This window comes from Scatophagus argus, chromosome 15 (assembly GCF_020382885.2).
Source record: "Scatophagus argus isolate fScaArg1 chromosome 15, fScaArg1.pri, whole genome shotgun sequence".
Lineage (NCBI taxonomy): Eukaryota > Metazoa > Chordata > Actinopteri > Scatophagidae > Scatophagus > Scatophagus argus.
The window spans coordinates 16,725,940-16,744,779 of record NC_058507.1 but is presented as its reverse complement, the minus strand read 5'-3'; the positions used below and the strand labels follow the sequence as shown (position 1 = coordinate 16,744,779).

Sequence of the window (18,840 nt, the reverse complement as noted above, 5' to 3'; positions counted from 1 at the left end):
CGTGTTTTAAGCCCCATTGCCTTATTCAGTTTGTTCTGACGATGCCTGCAGACTGCCCTGTCTTCATTACAGGAAGTCCCACCAGTAATATACTGTACTGCCTCGAAGTCCCCACCTACCAGTTTCAGTGATAAGTCTTGTCGAGAGATTTCAGAACATGGACAGCCGGTATACAGTGGTATGAAAAAGTTTGGGCACCCCTGATCATTTTCAGGATTTTCCTTTATAAATCATTGGTTGTTCGGATCAGCAATTTCAGTTAAATATATCATATAGCAGACAAACACAGTGATATTTCAGAAGTGAAATGAAGTTTATAGGATTAACAGAAAGTGTGCAATAATTACTTAAACAACATTAGGCAGGTGCATAAATTTGGGCACCCTTGTTGTTTTATTGATTTGAGTACCTTTAGCACTAATTATTGGAACACAAAGTTTGTTTGGTAAGCTCATTGACCCTTGACCTACATACACAGGTGAATCCGATCATGAGAAAGGGTATTTCAGGTGGCCAGTAGCAAGTTGTTCTCCCTTTTGCATCTTCTCTGAGGAGTGGCAACATGGGAGCCTCAAAACAACTCTCAAATGACCTGAAAACAAAGATTGTCCAACATCATGGTTTAGGGGAAGGATACAAAAAGCTGGCTCAGAGATTTAAGCTGTCAGTTTCCACTGTGAGGAACATAGTGAGGAAATGGAAGACCACAGGCACAGTCCTAGTTAAGGCCCGGAGTGGCAGGCCAAGAAAAATCTCTGATAAGCAGAGGCAAGGAATGGTGAGAACGGTCAAACTCAACCCACAGACCAGCTCCAAAGACCTACAACATGATCTTGCTGCAGATGGTGTCACTGTGCATCGTTCAACTATTCAGCGCACTTTGCACAAGGAGATGCTGTATGGGAGAGTAATGCGGCGGAAGCCTTTTCTACGCACATGCCACAAACAGAGTCGCTTGAGGTATGCTAAAGCACATTTGGACAAGCCAGCTTCCTTTTGGAATAAGGTGCTGTGGACTGATGAATGTGAAATTGAGTTATTTGGACATAACAAGGGGCGGTATGCATGGCGGAAGAAGAACACAGCATTCCAAGACAAACACTTGCTACCCACAGTAAAATTTGGTGGTGGTTCCATCATGCTGTGGGGCTGTGTGGCCAGTGCAGGTACTGGCAATCTTGTAAAAGTTGAAGGTCGCATGGATTCCAGTCAGTATCAGCAGATTCTTGCCAACAATGTTCAAGAATCAGTGACAAAGTTGAAGTTGCGCCGGGGCTGGATACTTCAACAAGACAACGACCCCAAACACTGCTCAAACTCTACAAAGGCATTCATGCAGAGGAACAACTACAACGTTCTGGAATGGCCATCTCAGTCCCCAGACCTGAACATTATTGAAAATCTGTGGTGTGATTTAAAGCGGGCTGTCCATGCTCGGAAACCATCAAAACTGACTGAGCTGGAGATTTTTTGTAAAGAAGAATGGTCAAAAATACCTTCAACCAGACTCCAGACCCTCATTGGAAGCTATAGGAAGCGTTTAGAGGCTGTTATTTCTGCAAAAGGAGGATCTACGAAATATTGATGTCATTTTTCTGTTGTGGTGCCCAAATTTATGCACCTGCCTAATGTTGTTTAAGTAATTATTGCACACTTTCTGTTAATCCTATAAACTTCATTTCACTTCTGAAATATCACTGTGTTTGTCTGCTATATGATATATTTAACTGAAATTGCTGATCCGAACAACCAATGATTTATAAAGGAAAATCCTGAAAATGATCAGGGGTGCCCAAACTTTTTCATACCACTGTATATGTCTCACATGAACAGATAGGATAAGTATATCCATCCTCAAGCTAAAAAGATGGTCGTGGGAATAGTCCAACCCATCTTCTGTGTTTTATTTGAAGAGTGGCCCTTTGCATGCTGATGGTACAAGATGTAGCCTTGTCTTTGCTAAATTTTGGACCATCCCTTTCAGAGTGGCCAAGGTTGTTGTGGCATCAATTAGAATTAAACAAAAAAATATAGCTGAGGCTAATGAGAATGTTATTGTAGGCATTTGGTCATAAATGACCGATTCAGAATATGACCCGGTGATGGTGCTTGACAGTTGATGATTTCTTATAACAGCCATCCAGTTGCGATCGATTTTTCAGTCTGAACTAAGTGACTGACAATGCCTTCTCAAGGTGCTGCTAGCATGATTTATAGACATTAATAACTGGTTAAACTGGCACTTCTGATTTCCTTAACACCTGTGTGAGGTAGCTGGGCTCATGATTATCTCCTGGGACATCATCATGTTGCTGTGTAACTGTGTCTCTGGATGTGTCCTTGCTGAAATAGATGGGGGAAAAAAGAGGATGAGGAAAGAAAGAAAATCAAGGACTAGGAAGAAATTTTAGCAACTTATGATGGTTCCTTCTGTTGCTACTGATGTGCATGTACTGTGAGCTGTTAGCTGCAATGTAAATGACTCAGAATCTGTTGGGACTAGTTGGAGCACAACACCGAACCTGCCCTTTCAGCATCCGACTACAGAGACAGGACACTTTACATTATGGGGACACCTGACTGCTGTACAAGGTATAAGGTTCACTATTTCTGCAAGACAGATGAGTGGTTCATTGTGAAAGATAAGAAGTTTGAATTCCATATCTGCAGAAAAGTGAAGTCTTTGAAAGTACACTGTGGGCAAGGCCTGAAAGCATTGACTGAATGGATTGAATGTGTGGTGACACACTTCAACTGTGATAAGTACAAATAACAACTAAGCCTCAGGAAAAAGATCAATGAATACTAAGAATCATTTGTCAAATATCCTAACCATATATACATTTATGTGCAAACTGTGGAAATGTGTATAATATGTATGTAATGGCAAATGTATGCCAAAATATATTTGAAATGGGATATACTTTGAAAATATGCATATGAATCTAAATATATCCAAGACATGTGTGATGATCATGTCATGCAGCTGCTGAGTTAGGGTACCGGTACCTTTATTGATTGACTTTTATTGGTTGATTCATGCACTGGTTAAAACTCTGAATACACAACAGGCACATCTACTGGCATGAGGATCAGCTTTATATTTACACACAAAAGAACCAATTAACTATCAACTGCCAAAGGCTGACTTCACAGGACAAGCTACCGACCAACTTGAGAATGATGTAACACCTGAAGACCTCATGCTGCAACTCAGTGTGTGAAAAGCATCTTGGAAATGAGCAAAGAAGTGAAAATGGATCGCCAAAGGGAACAAACGAATGGCTGAAACATCCCTCCTTTGCCACTCCAAGTGGTAATAGAACAAATGCAACCCTTGTCAAGCCAAGCTGATCTTAAATCTCTTCACCTCACTCAGATCTGTCTTTAGCAGTAGGGACAATAATATACCTTAGTCCTGTATCTGCACTTTTAAAGGCCTTACCAAGCCCTAATTTAAATTTTGGAACATCAAGAATATGTGTTATGTGTTACACATATATCTATACACACACACACACACACAAACACACACACACATATATATATATACTGTATATTATTTATACTGTATATTATTTATATATTATTTAATTTACTTCGGAGCTCATTTGGACTATAACATGGTCGATAAAAGGGTACTTGAGTTCGTCTTATGACAAAAGTCAGCCACCACTGAGCTATACTCTCTGAAAAGTGTCTGATAGCATTGTAGAACATGAGAAAACACCATCTGGTAGTCATTTACTTATTAATCTTTACACACAAGTGATGAGACTATTCCTAAGTCATTAGAGCTTCTTAAGAGCTTGGTTGTTAGGCTCTCAGTGTATTCATTAAACTTGAGTCTGGGATCAAACTGCACTGTGTTATGTTTACAGGTATTTGTGGAATCTACTTACTTACCTAACATAGTTTCAAATGTGATGTCTGTGCTGTGCTCTTTTATCTGAGTTGCCTGCTGTCATTTCTGTCCTCAAAGTCAGTCTGTGTAGTGCAATTTCCTGTATTTTTTTTGTATCCCTTTTTTGTGAGGTGAAGATATGAAATTCAAAGCCTGCAATCGTTTTTTTGTCGCACAAAGGTTCATGCTTTTACAACGTCAGAGAAAAACCAATTAACCCAAAATTAGACCAGTAGAAAGGGGTACACAAATGACACATTGAGAAAAGAGGATTAAAATGCTCATTGTGTACATAATTGCTCCGCTTGGCAAAATGTCAATGCTTTTCTCAATTCCAACAGACAAAATCTGGAATTGCTTTGCTGTACAATGAGGAGACCAACAATACCTATGATGTCTGCCTGAAATTGACCAAAGAGGTATTAACCATACAGAAGCTGGACGTGGTTTGCACAAGTGGAAGTGAATCCCAAGTAAATGTAAGTGCGTCAGAGGGCTTGAGATTTGCATTATAATTCATGCTGCATAATTCCCAGAATACTGTTTCAATGCTCACAATATCTTTTTGCCAATAAGAAACTCCCACTTTCTAAAGCACAGAACTGTTGTACTGCGAAGACAGGCGAATGGCGGTCTGGGCTTAAGCATCAAAGTAAGCAGATAAGTTTTGATTATAGAGAGCATAGTGGAAATCAAAAGTCTTTTGGTTGGAGAGTTGACTGTTTGTCTGAGAAAGTAGTTTTGGCAGCAAATTTCACCCCAGAAAGTTAACACTGTTCACTCTCATCCTTCTCTTACGCTTTACAGGGCGGTGCAGAGCACAACGTGCCTGTGGTGATTTCAAAGATTTTCAAAGATCAAGTAGGTAAGAAAGAAGTTCACTTTACCACTGCAATATGGATTTTGGAAATGGTTTTCAGGGCAGTGCTAAATGTTGTTTATCAAGTTGACAACATTTGCTATTTTACAGGTGGTTATAAGTAGTAGAAGTATTAAGTTATAATCAAAGAGAAAACTGTCAAAGAGTGAAGAAATTAGTTATAAATTTGGAAGAGGAGGAGGAGAACAGCTCAGACATGCAGTTTTGTATGTTCTTCCAGGAAGGTGAGATAAGAATTTTGATATCAGTCTCATGTCTGGCCATTACAGGGATACTCTTATATTTTGCATTGCCTCAAATATGGGAAAGTTAGAGAGGGAGATTATAAAAAGAAGAGTAAAAACTTGAAGCAGCGGAGCCATTCTTTTCCCATAATACAAAAGGCCCTTCTTACCTGGTAAATGCTCGTGTCTTTCAAACCCTATTTTCCAACCCAGACTTTCTTTGTTATTTACTAGAACTTAGTTATTATGCTTAACACAAAAGAATACTAAATTGAACTTCACCAAGGAGGTGAGGTTTAATTAAACAGACAGTTTGTCCTTTTTTTTTTAAATTAAGGCACACTTCTGATTGTTTAAAAGGTCCAAGGGCCACTTTCCAAAATAAAAATATAAACGGAAAGAAAAATTAAACTAAGCTGTGACAGGATTTCACCACATTCTACTCACTGTGCTTTGGGCTCAACATCACTGGCAGCCTTTATGAATCCAAATTTAAGGTACCCACGGTCATATTTCCTCACCTATCCCTTTACTGCTGTAGGGGTGTCTCTCAAATTACTTTTTCCTTTCAAAAAAATTATCTATTTTTGTCAGTGCATTCAAGGGAAGGTTAAAAAGCTAACAGAGGAAAAACATATTTGTCTTTGAGTGATGTGTTGCTGTTGGGTAGTCGGTAGTGAATTGCAACTAGTCATCAAATTTGAATATATTTTTTTTTTCTATGTGAATTCTTGACCACATTTAAAATAATCAGCTTTGTACATTAAAAAGATGGGAGTTTGCTGTCAAACACAAGACAAGGAAAAGCACAGAGAAAAACACAGTGAAGAAGTGAACAAGATTTGGAGAGTGATGTGACCATGCTGTTGGCTAGAGGGAAGAGAAAGTACTTTAATCATGTTTAATTTGGAAGAACCGATGACCTCTCAGTATCGTGTTAGACTGATCAGAGCGTCATGTGACTGAATCATTTCCCTGTAATTTGTCTTTTTGGCTACATCCCTCTTAATACCTTTTTTGCATATGAGAGAACCATGTCTTCATTTTCCCCGGGGCCGTTAAGAACACTTCTCACAGAGCTTTACAAATCTTTTCACAACATAGCTTTCATTGTTTCCTTCCGTGCCGCTGCAAATGAGTTTATATCCTGATTAGTTTCAAATTTCATGCTTTCCTGTGTTCTTTCTTTGAGCTGTAGGATGTAGCCAGAGATTCGTCAGACTAAGACACTGATTGCTATTTCCACTGCATTACTATGTATGAAATGAGCAATTATTTTCTAATGTTTTCATTAACCTCTGACTCTTGACAATTGATGCCTGCAGCCGATCAGACGGGGAAGCTATTCGTCGGGGACGCTGTGCTGCAGGTTGGTACATCAGTTCATGACTTATTTGCTTCGAGGTTGATTTGGGTCACTGCCAAGAGTGGCAGCTTGTTGCATCTTAATTTCAGTGCCCTCCCATTTGACAGTGTAATTTCATTTAGGAAATAGAAAGAGAATATTTCTGAAGTTTTAACTGTGTGATTTTAATCAAATGAGTCTTTTAATGTCTCAAATATACTCGTGTTAAATCAACACAGAATTTCAGTTTAGTGAAACAAGCACCTCATTGACAGGTAGTGTTGTAGTTTAATCAGAAGGTCCCCAACAAATAATAGTCTCTGTTCATTAGAATAATTATCAAAACTCAAAAGTGTCTAGTATTTCATTAAATCTAAAAAGTTCATTTGAGTCTGTCTGGCAGGTTTACTGGATGTGCTGTTTATCTAGAATATCAAGTAGATTCATTGGACAGCCAAGCAATATTAACATTCATATTGGAAGTTATTATGAAGTACATTATGAATTGAATTGCTATTGCTTCCACCTTTGGATCACCACTATTTCACATTTATTTGCAATGACTTATTTAAATTGTCACACTTCAGAATATTGCATTTATTTACATACTTAAAGCTATGGCAGGAGACACAGCGAATCAGGGGTGGGTTTGGATAGTCTCTGTTCTCATGTGAATCAATACCAATAAGTAGCTGCTGCAGCCTGAAGCCATAGACACATTATGAGACAGTTGGCCCCGGGACACAGACATGTAAAAGCCTCACTCCACCTTCATAGACAGTCTTTGTGGTCCATATACATCTCTTTAGGGTAGTTTTGTTTCTCTTTGTGTAGGTTTTTTGTATTCATTTTGTGTCCGTCTGTGGTGTTGTTATTTTGTGTCTCTTTGTGGCTATTTTATGCATCTTTGTGACCATTTGTCTTTCCAGCACCAAATATTAAGTCACTTCATACAGAGAGCACCTCTGGCCCTGCGCCTGCAGCAAATGAGCATAGAAATGCTAAATTCCACTCTCTCTGTAATTTACTTTGCATTTATTTGCTTTTCCGCTCTTTGTTGGTTTCCTCTAGGTCAATGGCATAAATGTAGAGCCTTGTACTCATGAGGAAGTTGTGAGTATATTTGTAAATAAAAGCCAATACCCTGCTCCATCTATCCATTGCTGTTCCATCCTTTTCCCAGCTTTAACACTAGTTCCCAGTAGCTAACAACAGGGAGGTGGGCTTCAACAGCCTTTGTTTTTCTCAGTATTGTAGATCAGTATCAAATGCTGCACAGGGAGTGAGGATGCTAATATTTGGCAGCATTTTTATCCAATTTAGCTTCGCTCTTTTAGCTCCTTGTTAAATATTTTCTTTATTCTATCCCACCATCGCCCATCCCCAACACACACACGCCCACACACACACACACACACACACACAAGCACTCACTCTTCCCATGTCTGTCATCTCTCTCCTTGTGCAGCCCCAAACAGCTGTTCACTACATTCACCTCCAGAGCGTCAAAACACGTAATGAGCAGTTTCTCTGCAGAACAAAATCCAGAGCTTTTAATGGCAGCCTGTCACACTCGCAGCATGGACAGATGCTCAGGCTAAAGTAACAACGACTACCACACAGTGTTAGAGAAGATAGCGAGGGATCTGATAGGGATCTGTGCGTTTCAGGCATGCGGAAGTGACCTTGCATGTTAGATGTGACAGTCAGGTTTCTCCAGTGGATTTCATATTTTATTTGTCAAACCTTACTTTACTTGAATGCCTCTTTCAACTATGACTCGGCATCTTTGAGGACATATTTCATATCACTTAGACATCAGATAATCAGACATTGGGAGCATAATTACTTTGTGGTGTCAGCTGTCACTTCGCTGGCACCTGTCATGAGAGAAACGCCGCCCTTAAATTTCTGCCTTTCATGATTTAAGTGAAGCCACTTCTGTCAAGCTTTAACTTATGATTACATATTCTTCACTCATCTCCCGTTATATTTCGTTTGCTCAAGCTGTGTACAGCTTGACATGAATGTGGCTTGTTTCATTTATGAGATTAAATTTTATCTTGCTGCATCGCTCACAATCTATCTCTCTCTCTCTCTCTCTCTCTCTCTCTCTCCTGTCAGGTTCACCTCCTGCGCACAGCCGGAGATGAGGTCACCATCACTGTTCGGTACCTGCGAGAAGTCCCATCATTTCTGAAACTGCCTCTAGGTATGTGAGGAGCCCTGAAGTTTTGATGCCAATAAACTTCATTTCACTGAGCATTTTTGGCAATAAAGGAATAAAACACATTGATGGGAGATTGTCTTTTGCCCACTTTGATGCTTTCAAGCAGTTCAATAGATGAGCATTTATTTCAGAGTAATAGATTGTCATGCTCAGTGGCCTGAGGCAAGCAGTAATGTCTGAAACACCCAGAGCTGCAGTCCTCTGCTCCTGTAGTTACCTTCAGCAGCTTGAAGAGGTGAAGACACAGACACTAAAATCATCCATGTGGAGCAGGTAAAAGGTGATGATGGTGAGCAAGAAAATGAGAACCTGAAGTGGCTTTTACAGAGAAAAAGTACATTTAAATTTCAGAAAGTTCAACTATTTTATGGTGCACTGTTTTAAAGTAAGTGGGATTATTTTACTTTAATATACATTAAGTAGCAGAGTGGATGGCCTGAAATATCTGTATGACATTTGGCATTTTTTAATATTTTCTGCTATATAATAAAAAGCATTAAAAACCTTTTTATAACTAAAGCATCAGTCTTCCTGTTGTGGATAGTGATTACACATACACTACGGTGGTACCACTTGTAGGCTCCCACCCTACAGCCTGTGATTGCAAGATTGCAAAATTGCAATGTGATCGGTTCTACACACAGTAGATTTGTATTTCCATTTCCGTTGACAATCACAGGATTTTAAAGAATGAGAAAAGGAAACGGAAGTCATGGCTATTTGTTAAAATAACTTCACCTCCACACAGATGTAAACCCTGGTCTGCTGTGTGAAAGTCCTGTGTTTGACCCACCCTGAACTTGTACCTTGCCTTTGCTATATATATATATATTATATATATAATGTATATATAATATATATATATATGTACTTAAAAAATCATATTTATTTATACAACATCTTTTCCAAAACCTAACCAAACAGACTGTTTCATAATGTTAATGACATAATGCTTCACCTTACCATGTGCACCTGCAGAAATACCTCCACCCTACTGCAAGAAAGCTGCACCTGTCACGGTTGCACTGTGCTTGTGCTGCAGAATAGCATGTTTTACAATTTAATGTCACTTAGGTGGCGCCATCATTTTGGATGTTGTGTCAAGCTGCATTGTGAGTGCAGAATACCACTTCAGTATAGAACTGAGAGTAGTTAACGTATTGTAGAGACCTATGTAGCCACATTGTTGCACAATGTGCTGCTTTTCCACAGCCCTGTATGATAACATGTTGCAGATTAGTCATTTATTTACCGTTTGGACAAAACAAGATGTGATGGTGTTATCTTGGGTCAAAGAAAACTGTCATGGCATGTATTTTACAGTGTCTTCTGACATTTTCTAGATTAATTGCCTCTTTCCACAAGGTCAACTTACTCACTTTTTCCAGCGCATTCAACCACATCACTCAGGGTTTTTCCTCAGCACATAGTGATCCCAGTGACAACTGAGCAAACTCCATCCATCCATACTAAATGATGGTCCCACCAGGATAGGAGTGTACTCATCTAACTCTCCCCAAGAAAGAAATTAAGCCCATTTCTCAAAAACTCTTCCTTTAAAGTCTGAGTTAACATAGCCAACACAAATACATCCATCAGTGATGATGTGAGCACATTCGGACATGGCACCCTAAAAGAGACTCCATCTTCAAATGTAGACTCTCTGGTCACATGACGGTCACATGGCATAAGTGCTACATACAACCCACCCATAATAGGTTAAATACATATCCATATATTATTGCACAAAAATATAGATCAGCTTCTCACAGCTCAAAAGAACAACATCAAGACAGAAGCTGTCGTAACTTCAAGATGGTACATCTAAATAGAGGCGGAGGACGACATAAACGGCTGTCACAGGAACTGTGATTTGCAGTATGAAGCCCACCATTATTCACAGAGGAGGGGAATTGCATACAGAGTTGAAACAGCCTCAGTGAAACGTTGATGTTGAACACTGAAAGAAAATATTATGGTGTCAATCACAGTGACCAGCAGGCAACCATGGGACAGCGTCAAAGTAAACCAATGTGATTATAGTGATATAATGACACAACACAGTCCATAGAGTCCAGTACCTAATGAGCGAGCATCATGTTGGGGTGTTGGCATTACATCTGGGGCCTGTGTTTTGAATTAAATGAATGATCATTTTGCACAATTTACCTAATTGCGAAGGGCACGCAGATGTAGAAAAATAATTGATACTAATAGATATTCTCATTTTCACTAATTCACACTTGAGCTGTGAGAAATCCAGCCTTCGTATCTTGTGGGGAAAGTTAACATTCATAGGAGGACGTCAGTGCAGAGATGCTCAGGTTTTGCTGTGGGGTATTTGGCCGGTGAATCACGTTTTGTTGCCTGAGATTGAAAAGGTTCTCCCTGAGCCATGCTTTGTTTTACAACGGTACAGATGACAAGCCGTTTACTGATTGTGACAGAATCAAAAAGCAGGTTCTCTAACGCCAAGCTACTATCATATCAGAGAGCACCATTTGTCTCTTTTGGATTCCGTCCACAACCTACAGTACACTGCACGGCTTCAAGGCAGCAGCACAATAAAGTCAATAAGAAACCTTAAAATTTAACATTATGAACTGGGACATGGTTTTGGAGGGGTTCAGTTGCAAAGAATGAAATAATGTAGACGATACATGAAGTTGGACTAAATGTTTAATGGTGATCTTCAGAAGCATTCTAATATGGAACACACATCGTTCTCCTTCCTTTCTCAGGTTCTCCTGGGCCATCCAGTGATCACAGCCGAGGATCCTCTCCACTCTTTGACAGTGGCTTACACCTAAATGGAAATGGAAACAACACCGTAAGTGGATCTCTTTGATATTGCATGTGTAATTTTGACAGAGTTGTATTTGATTTATCTCAAAATCAGTACTTGTATATCTTTTTAGTTTTACAAGCAGGTGATGCTTTAATACATGATTTAATACAATGCCAACAAACTAAGTGAAACTCTAGTGATCAGGAGTAATATGTCGAACTTAAAATATTTTAAAACACTGTAGAAAATGTGCAGCATTTACAGTATAAACATATTGAGAATTTCCCCACTGGGGCTCATTCACTACTTACCTCCTTCTAAATAATGTCTTTCTAAAATATTTTGAAATCCATTCACTTTAAAGTTAAATAAATACATTTTGTCAGCATGAATGGATAATTGAGTGTGTATATAGTCCTACATAGTGATTGCTAAATTGCCATTTATCCTGTAACATCAGCTGCAGTTACCTTTTGGAAATCATATAGCTGGATCTTTAGACATGACTCACTATGTGCGGCGTTCATAAGAATGTATTTGATTTGTAATTGCATAGATATGCAATCTATACTGGCGGTGCATTAAGTCCATTAGGAGTCCATTAAGACTGTCAGTACCATTTATATTGACAAATTATCCTCTTGCTCACAAAATCTGTGCCTGCATGTACCAGACTAGCCTAGCTTTTGGAGTATGTATGTTTACTGCACTGCTCATTGAGCTATTTTTTTATTATTATTATGAAATGTTTCATCTACATCTGGAGCTAGATCTGCATCACACGTAGAGGTAGACAGATTCTTATTCTCATTCCAGTTAGTGCAATTGTTCATGAGGAAATATTGACAATATGAAATGATGAAAACCCTGCACACCCACACAAGAATAATTCAGGCTCATTAGAGCCCCTTGCTTAGGTAAAGTATGGCAGAGTGATGAAGTCCATGTATTAATAAAAGTGACAGAGATTGCCCCTCCCTTACTGCTGCAAAAATAGCAGCACACTTGAGGAGCTGTCAGTAGAACTTTTTCACAGCAGACATTTTGTCATGTCATACTGGGAAAAGCACAGGTGTAACTGATACCATTTAGGTGAGTTAGATTCAGTCTCTCTATATTGTGCAAGCTGGTTTAGAGTTATGGCTTACTGGGACAGCCGATGGAAGCCATTTTGACTCATTATTAGTAACACCTCTCCTGTGACACAAGGTCACAGAGTCTGCTGTGAAAGAAAGTATACTTAGCAATGAATGAATGGGAATTTGTAATATGAATATTCTTTTCAATAAATAAATGTTATAAAGGAAACACTTTGAAATAGTAAGTAATAATAATAATAAAAGTAATAATATTACAAATACTAATCCTAATAACATTACAGTACTTAGACATTTTGGGTAGTGCTTTACCAGGAAATGGATGGAGATGAATTTGTCGCTGAGTTCAGTGGAGAGCCTGGTTTGGAACGTTTTAACTTGGTGCAGGAGTTGGAAATGGTTAGCTTTCCAGTGATTCCATAGTTTAGTGATTTACCTTTAGTGTCCAATAGTTTACAAGTTATCAAACCGTAAGCATAAAGTGAAGAAACACTGGAGTTTTGTAGAGTGTAGGATGGTGTGTTTAACCTGTGGCTTCACCATGTAGACAGTGAAGCTAGCTTAGCCCTTTTGAACTGTAAGCCAGCTGTTTAAAGTAATTTCCAGCAAGAAATATGTGGGCTAATTAGCTTCTGATTACATTTTAGTAAATTTCCAAAGGATGTGTAAGGCCTTTAAATATAGAAAATTTAGCCAGTTCTTACTGTACATTACTGGTAATGTGTGAACACAGCTTTAGGTAACCAAAAGCCCTGTTATTCATGAAGCATTAATAGTTTTTTTTTGTTGTTGTTGTTGTTATTGGTGATGGGTTTTGTGCTCTAAAAGTAAAGAGAGAACCATTTTCACATACCCACCTTTGCCCTTGATGTTGGCAGCAAAATCAGTTGCAGTGAGCCTGACTGCACTAGTCCCTAAATTTCACTTAGTATTGGAGGGCAGCAGGGGCAAAAACACTGCCAATCAACTCTATTCAATGGCCATAGTGGCTCTCTGCTTTTTTTTTCATTTTAGCTACCTCAGCAGGGCTAACCACTAACTGGGCAGCAACAGCAGCATTATCAGCTGTAGCCTGGGCCTTTGCCTCTCTTTGTGGATCGTGGCTCATACAAATCCGCTTTGACTTTGACATGTTATTAAATGTGAAGTAATCCATAACGTCCTCTGCGCATATATGCTAGGATGGTGTTTGGCTGTCCAGAATGTGGGTCCCAACCCTGATAGCTGACTGCTGTGGAGCTGGACCACTGGCAAGGGGGATGGAAATTAAACTTATCTGAGCCAAACTCTCCCTGTTGTTCTTCCACCCTCCACTGATGTCAAAACAGGTCAGAGGGTGATATAAGTAAAGTAGGATAGCCATGCTTCTGCAGAGAATGCTGGCAGGTTTTGTGGACAGTATAACCCCCTTTGCACACGACTAATGTGACTGACACATGAAAACAAGTGTAGAAACTTACTGAACTCCTTTCATATAAATGGATTCAATGTTAGCGTTGCATTTTTTGACTTACAGTGGATCTATATCATGTCATCCGTCATGCTTTTTGTATTGTCCAAATTGCAAATTGTGTTGTCCGGATTGAAAACAAATTTTAATTCAGTTATTGAAAATTTTGGTGATGCTTGAATAATCTTATCTGATGTAATGTAGTGTAACATGGTTCTTCAATTTGACTAATTACATTTTTTAAATGTTAATTTACATGCATCTGCCAGTTAATGGCATATTGATTTTGAAAAAATATTCTTATTGATATCTTATTTACAGATTTCAGTTCTTTCACCCTCTTTTACAAATCATTCATGTATAAGTTTAATCATATGTACAAACTGATCCTGATCCTGAGCCTTGGTGTGTGATCTCTGCACACATTAGCAATAAAGCAACGCAAAATGCCTGTTTGATCTCATGTAAACTGACACAACGGTTCAGTCAGTGGCTGTGCTTTTGTGGGGTCAAAAGGAAGAACAGTCAAAATAATTCATTTTGTTCCATGTTATCCCACCAGGCTGTTATTGACTCTTTGAGCTTGCTTGATCTCAGAGTCATGATTGCTGAGATTACAGTGTATATTGATGGAAAGATAGGAGGGAGTAGTTTTATTCTTGTTGCAACTGATTCCACTGAGGGATTTTACCAGTCAGTCTTACCAAAGCACATCCTGCCCATCCTCTTTTTTTCAGCACTACAAATTTATCATTATCTGCTAAAAGCATCTGGTACATGCCTATATTGCTGTGCTCATCCTAGATCTGTAAATATCTATTAGTGGTTAGATACAACTGCTGTTGTTGCTGCAGAAATATCAAGCAATATCACTGTAAATCTGTTATGGCCAAGTGCAAATGTTTAATTTTTTTTTCCCCAAAGCCAGTATATCATCCTTTTAAATGGTGAAACTTGAGAAAATTGCATATTAATATGGTAATCTATAATTAAAGATTAGCTGTAAAGACTGCATCTCCTGCTCATCATTTTGCATGAATTATTCAAAGAACGCATGAGGGACAGCAGGTGGCCACTTTAACCTTTCACAGATCATCTAGAGTTAAAGTGTTTCCATTTAAATCCCTAGCAGGAGCTGAAGAAGGCAAAACATCCCTGTGCACTGGGCCTTTGCATAGTCTGCATTTCTTTCAATTCCCAGTATGCACACTTGGTTTATCTGGGAAAGAAATAGACCTTGACACATGCCTGCCTATGCAAAAACAAATAAGGTATGACTCAGTGTGACATAATAGGTCAGCTGGCTGGAGTGGGGAGCTTTACATTTAATTCGCTAGTTGAACACTAGTTGGCTGACAAACACAATTAGCCAGGCCATTTCATCATCCCAGAAATAAAATTTAAGCACTGAAAAAAAATAAAAAAACCCAAAATATTAAGAATTGGCCTCCAGTTAGTTTTTGCTCATGCCAAGTGAGATTCTCCTTTCCTTGCAAATAAGGACTCTTATGTGAGTTGTTTTTGTTCTTAGAGTAATTGCTTGTTGTGTTTTTTCTTTTTTTCAGTGCAGTGTAAGTCGTGAATGCACTTTAATGTTCTTGAGTATAATTGATAGAAAGCCTCCAAATTGAGATTTGCAAGAATGTAGGGCAACCCGTAATGTTATTTTTCCCAGAAAAAAAAATGACATTGCATGCCATTAAGCAACTCTGCATTGTATGAAGTAGTCTGTAATGGAATGGGTCATTAAGCCCAAGTTTGAGCGAGGGTTGGAATAGTAAATGACCTCCGCATGTGCTTCACAACTTCTGCACATTCTGTACAGTAGAAGAGATGAACTGCTTGGGTCTTATTTCTTTCTTTTGCTGTTGACTCTCACTTTGGTTTTAATTTTGTCATTTGAGAATAAACTAGGGCTGTGTTTTTTTTTAATGAGTGAGTCTTAATAATAAGAATTTGTTAGACACATTTAAAGTTGCACTAATCAACATTCTTCTGCAAACAATGGAGCAACAGACGTTTGCCCCTTTTACACACCCTGTTCAAGGCACCTCTGAGTTGGCAGCAGAGGTATTAACAGTCTGTGTAAAAAGAGTGAGGCGGCAAGCCAACAGGACGAGCCAGGGCAATATCATCTAATGGGGTGGCATACAGATAGCACGCCACTTTTGATAACCTTTCACGTGTCATATCACGCGTCTCAAGCTTATCACGTCATTTAACACTGTAACACATTTTATGAGTTTTGGACATGCAGGAAAAAAACGCTCATGGTGTGACTTTTGTTGTTGTAGTCAGGTGGTTAACATTTTAAATCACAGTTTGGTAAGGTTTAAGCAACAAAACTACATGGTTAGGTTTCGGGAAAGAAAGAAAGATGGTTTTAGTTAAAACAATATACCTTATGTGGCTATGTGATACAACAGCAGCACACATGGTGCTATGTTACACATCACACACAAGGTTGCATTTGGAATTTTGGCATGTTGTCTAAAATCACTCACTTGGTCAGCATTATGCTGTGGAAAAAAACAAAGCTGATGTAATGAATGGTGTTCGTTGCACAAGTAATGAACAATCTCTGTATTAAAAAGACTTTCACTACTGGTCAAAACTGGACAAAACATCCCAATTTTTCCATTTCTTTTTATTAAAAATTATGCATTTTAATGTCTCATTGCATTCTGAAATGAAAAGCATAGAACAAATAAACAATTGAAGTTGAAAAAGAAATCAGGGAATCAATTTATAAACCAAAATGTATTCTAAACTTTTGACTCATCACCTTTGGCAGATACAACAGCTGAATACACTCTGAATACACATTCTTTCTACAATGGAAATCAAATATACTTCAGAAAGTTCCTCCCAACTCTGTTGCAGAAGTGCCCATAAATGTGTGGCACTTGTAGGTTGCTTTGCTTTCACTCTTTTGTCCAGTACATCCCAAACCAGCTCGATGGGCTTTAAGTCCAGAGATTGTGCTGGCCGCTCCGTGTTTTCTAGCTTACCATCTTTTTCTTTTTTCCCAAGGTAGTTTTGGCATAGCTTGGACTTATGTTTTGGGACATTATCTTGCCGTAGGATGAACCCCTGTCCAACTCTGCATGGCCCTGCAGAATGCTGTGGTAGCCATTTTGGTTCAGGGTACCTCTCACTCTGTGCAATTCACTGACCCTGGATCCAGCAGAACAGCCCCAGACCATGACGCTTCCTCCTCCATGTTTGACCGTTGATGTTGCACACTGAGGAATCATCCTTTCGCCTACTCGAGGGAGTACAAAAATCCTGAGTGATGAGCAGAAGAATTTTGATTCATCAGTCCATAACTCCTTCTTCTAGTCTTCAGTAGTCCAGTGCCAGTGTTTCATGGCCCAGACAAGCCTCTTTTTCTTCTTCTGACGTCTTAGCAATGATTTTCTTGCTGCAACTCGACCTGTCAATCCTTCAACTTGAGGTCGTCTCTTCATAGTTTTTACTTACCTTTTTTTTTTATTAACCTCTAGCAGTTCCTTTGTACCATTTCAAGCTATTCATTGGACTTGAACTGCTTGAATTTCAATAAAAAACTGGAAAAATTGGGGTGTTCTGACCGGTAGTGTACGTGCAATGTGTATGTGACTTGTGGTAACATGCCCACTGACAATCACCCAACTTTGTAGTACCTCTTCGCTCTGTAAGGTGTTTCAGTATCTTTTTTCTTTTCACCAAAAAAAAAAGCCCTGTTACATATAACAGGTTTTTGATGGCTTTTGTTATGGAATTTTTGTTATGAGAGCTACCACTTGCTTTCATAGAACATATAAAGAAAGATATTTGAACAGCTCTGAACCATAGCAGACTGATGAGAATGATCCTTAATTTGGAACAAAATTGTTCTAATGCTCACTTGCTAGCTAACTTGATGGTAAACAAAGAGAGTTTATAAGGTAGCAGGTGAAGCTGAAATGCTCTTTTTGATTTAGATATTGCGCTGTATAGCTGAGCAGCTGAATGTTCGACCTCCTGTGTGGAAAAACCTTTCATTTTTACTTTAATGTTGCATGATATGCATCTGGCCCAATGTTGTGGTCCATGATGATGTGCACAACAGCCACTTACAGAAAGGGGCAAAACACTCTGAGACATTTTAATAGTCTTAAAGAGCTAAGAGCTAGACTATGAGCTTCTTGCATTTCTGAGTTGATTTAGTTGTTTCAAAGGATCAAATGTTAGATATTTTCAGCACATTTGAGTTAAATGAGATATTTTTTTAAGCGTCTAAATCTTTAGCAGTAAATGCTTTCCTCAGAACTGAGGACAGACTACTTTCTAAACTCACCGTTTTTCATTACTGCTCAACAGTCACACAAGGAGAAATGGAAGAGAGTAAGAAACAGCAATTTCTCCACTGACAGCACACCCAATAAACCCGAAAGCAGTGCAGCCACGAGGGGCACAGTGGGGTGAGGTGCATGATGCTCCCTTTTTCTTGACAGAAAAGACATTGCTTTTCTGAGGTTCATATCTCTTTCTCTACGTGTACATTAAACTGCTGGATACCAGCTGAATTCACTGGGGGCTGAAACTCATTCTGGATATGTAGGAAAAGAAGTCAAAATAACGGAGGCAAGTTTAGACAGCAGATGCAACAAAAACTAAATAGCCAAGACCTCATCACAGTAGAACTCTTACAATGCTGCCTTTTCAAAAATGATCTCTTCCATTTACTTTTACCTCAAATAATAATGGAGGGATGTTGCAATGTGGATCCCAATAGTGCAGCACAATTTCTTCATTCTTAGTGTGTCATCTGATCATTGCCTATTCTCGATAAACACCAGAATTTACCTGCAATAAAAATGTGAACAGTAATTAATTAAGCTACTGGAAATACAGCAGTAATTCACTTGTTTTATTTTCTCTTTTGTCAAACTTGTTTG

The 18,840-nt window shown here is 38.8% G+C and overlaps 1 protein-coding gene across 7 annotated transcripts in view; it reads left to right on the top strand.

The window, feature by feature from the left end:
- The window catches only part of sntg2 (syntrophin, gamma 2), a 69,236-nt gene that overhangs the window by 21,121 nt on the left and 29,275 nt on the right, over window positions 1-18,840 (top strand). For 3 of the 7 annotated variants that reach the window (XM_046413353.1, XM_046413360.1, XM_046413359.1), the window contains exons 2-8: window positions 4,246-4,383; window positions 4,481-4,556; window positions 4,712-4,765; window positions 6,334-6,377; window positions 7,425-7,466; window positions 8,478-8,565; window positions 11,325-11,413. In XM_046413353.1, the coding sequence (XP_046269309.1) occupies window positions 4,246-4,383; window positions 4,481-4,556; window positions 4,712-4,765; window positions 6,334-6,377; window positions 7,425-7,466; window positions 8,478-8,565; window positions 11,325-11,413 (531 nt within the window). Of the gene's footprint in view, window positions 1-4,245; window positions 4,384-4,480; window positions 4,557-4,711; window positions 4,770-6,333; window positions 6,378-7,424; window positions 7,467-8,477; window positions 8,566-11,324; window positions 11,414-18,840 lie in introns of all 7 variants that reach the window. The other 4 variants (XM_046413355.1, XM_046413354.1, XM_046413356.1 and 1 more) reach the window with 4 other exon arrangements.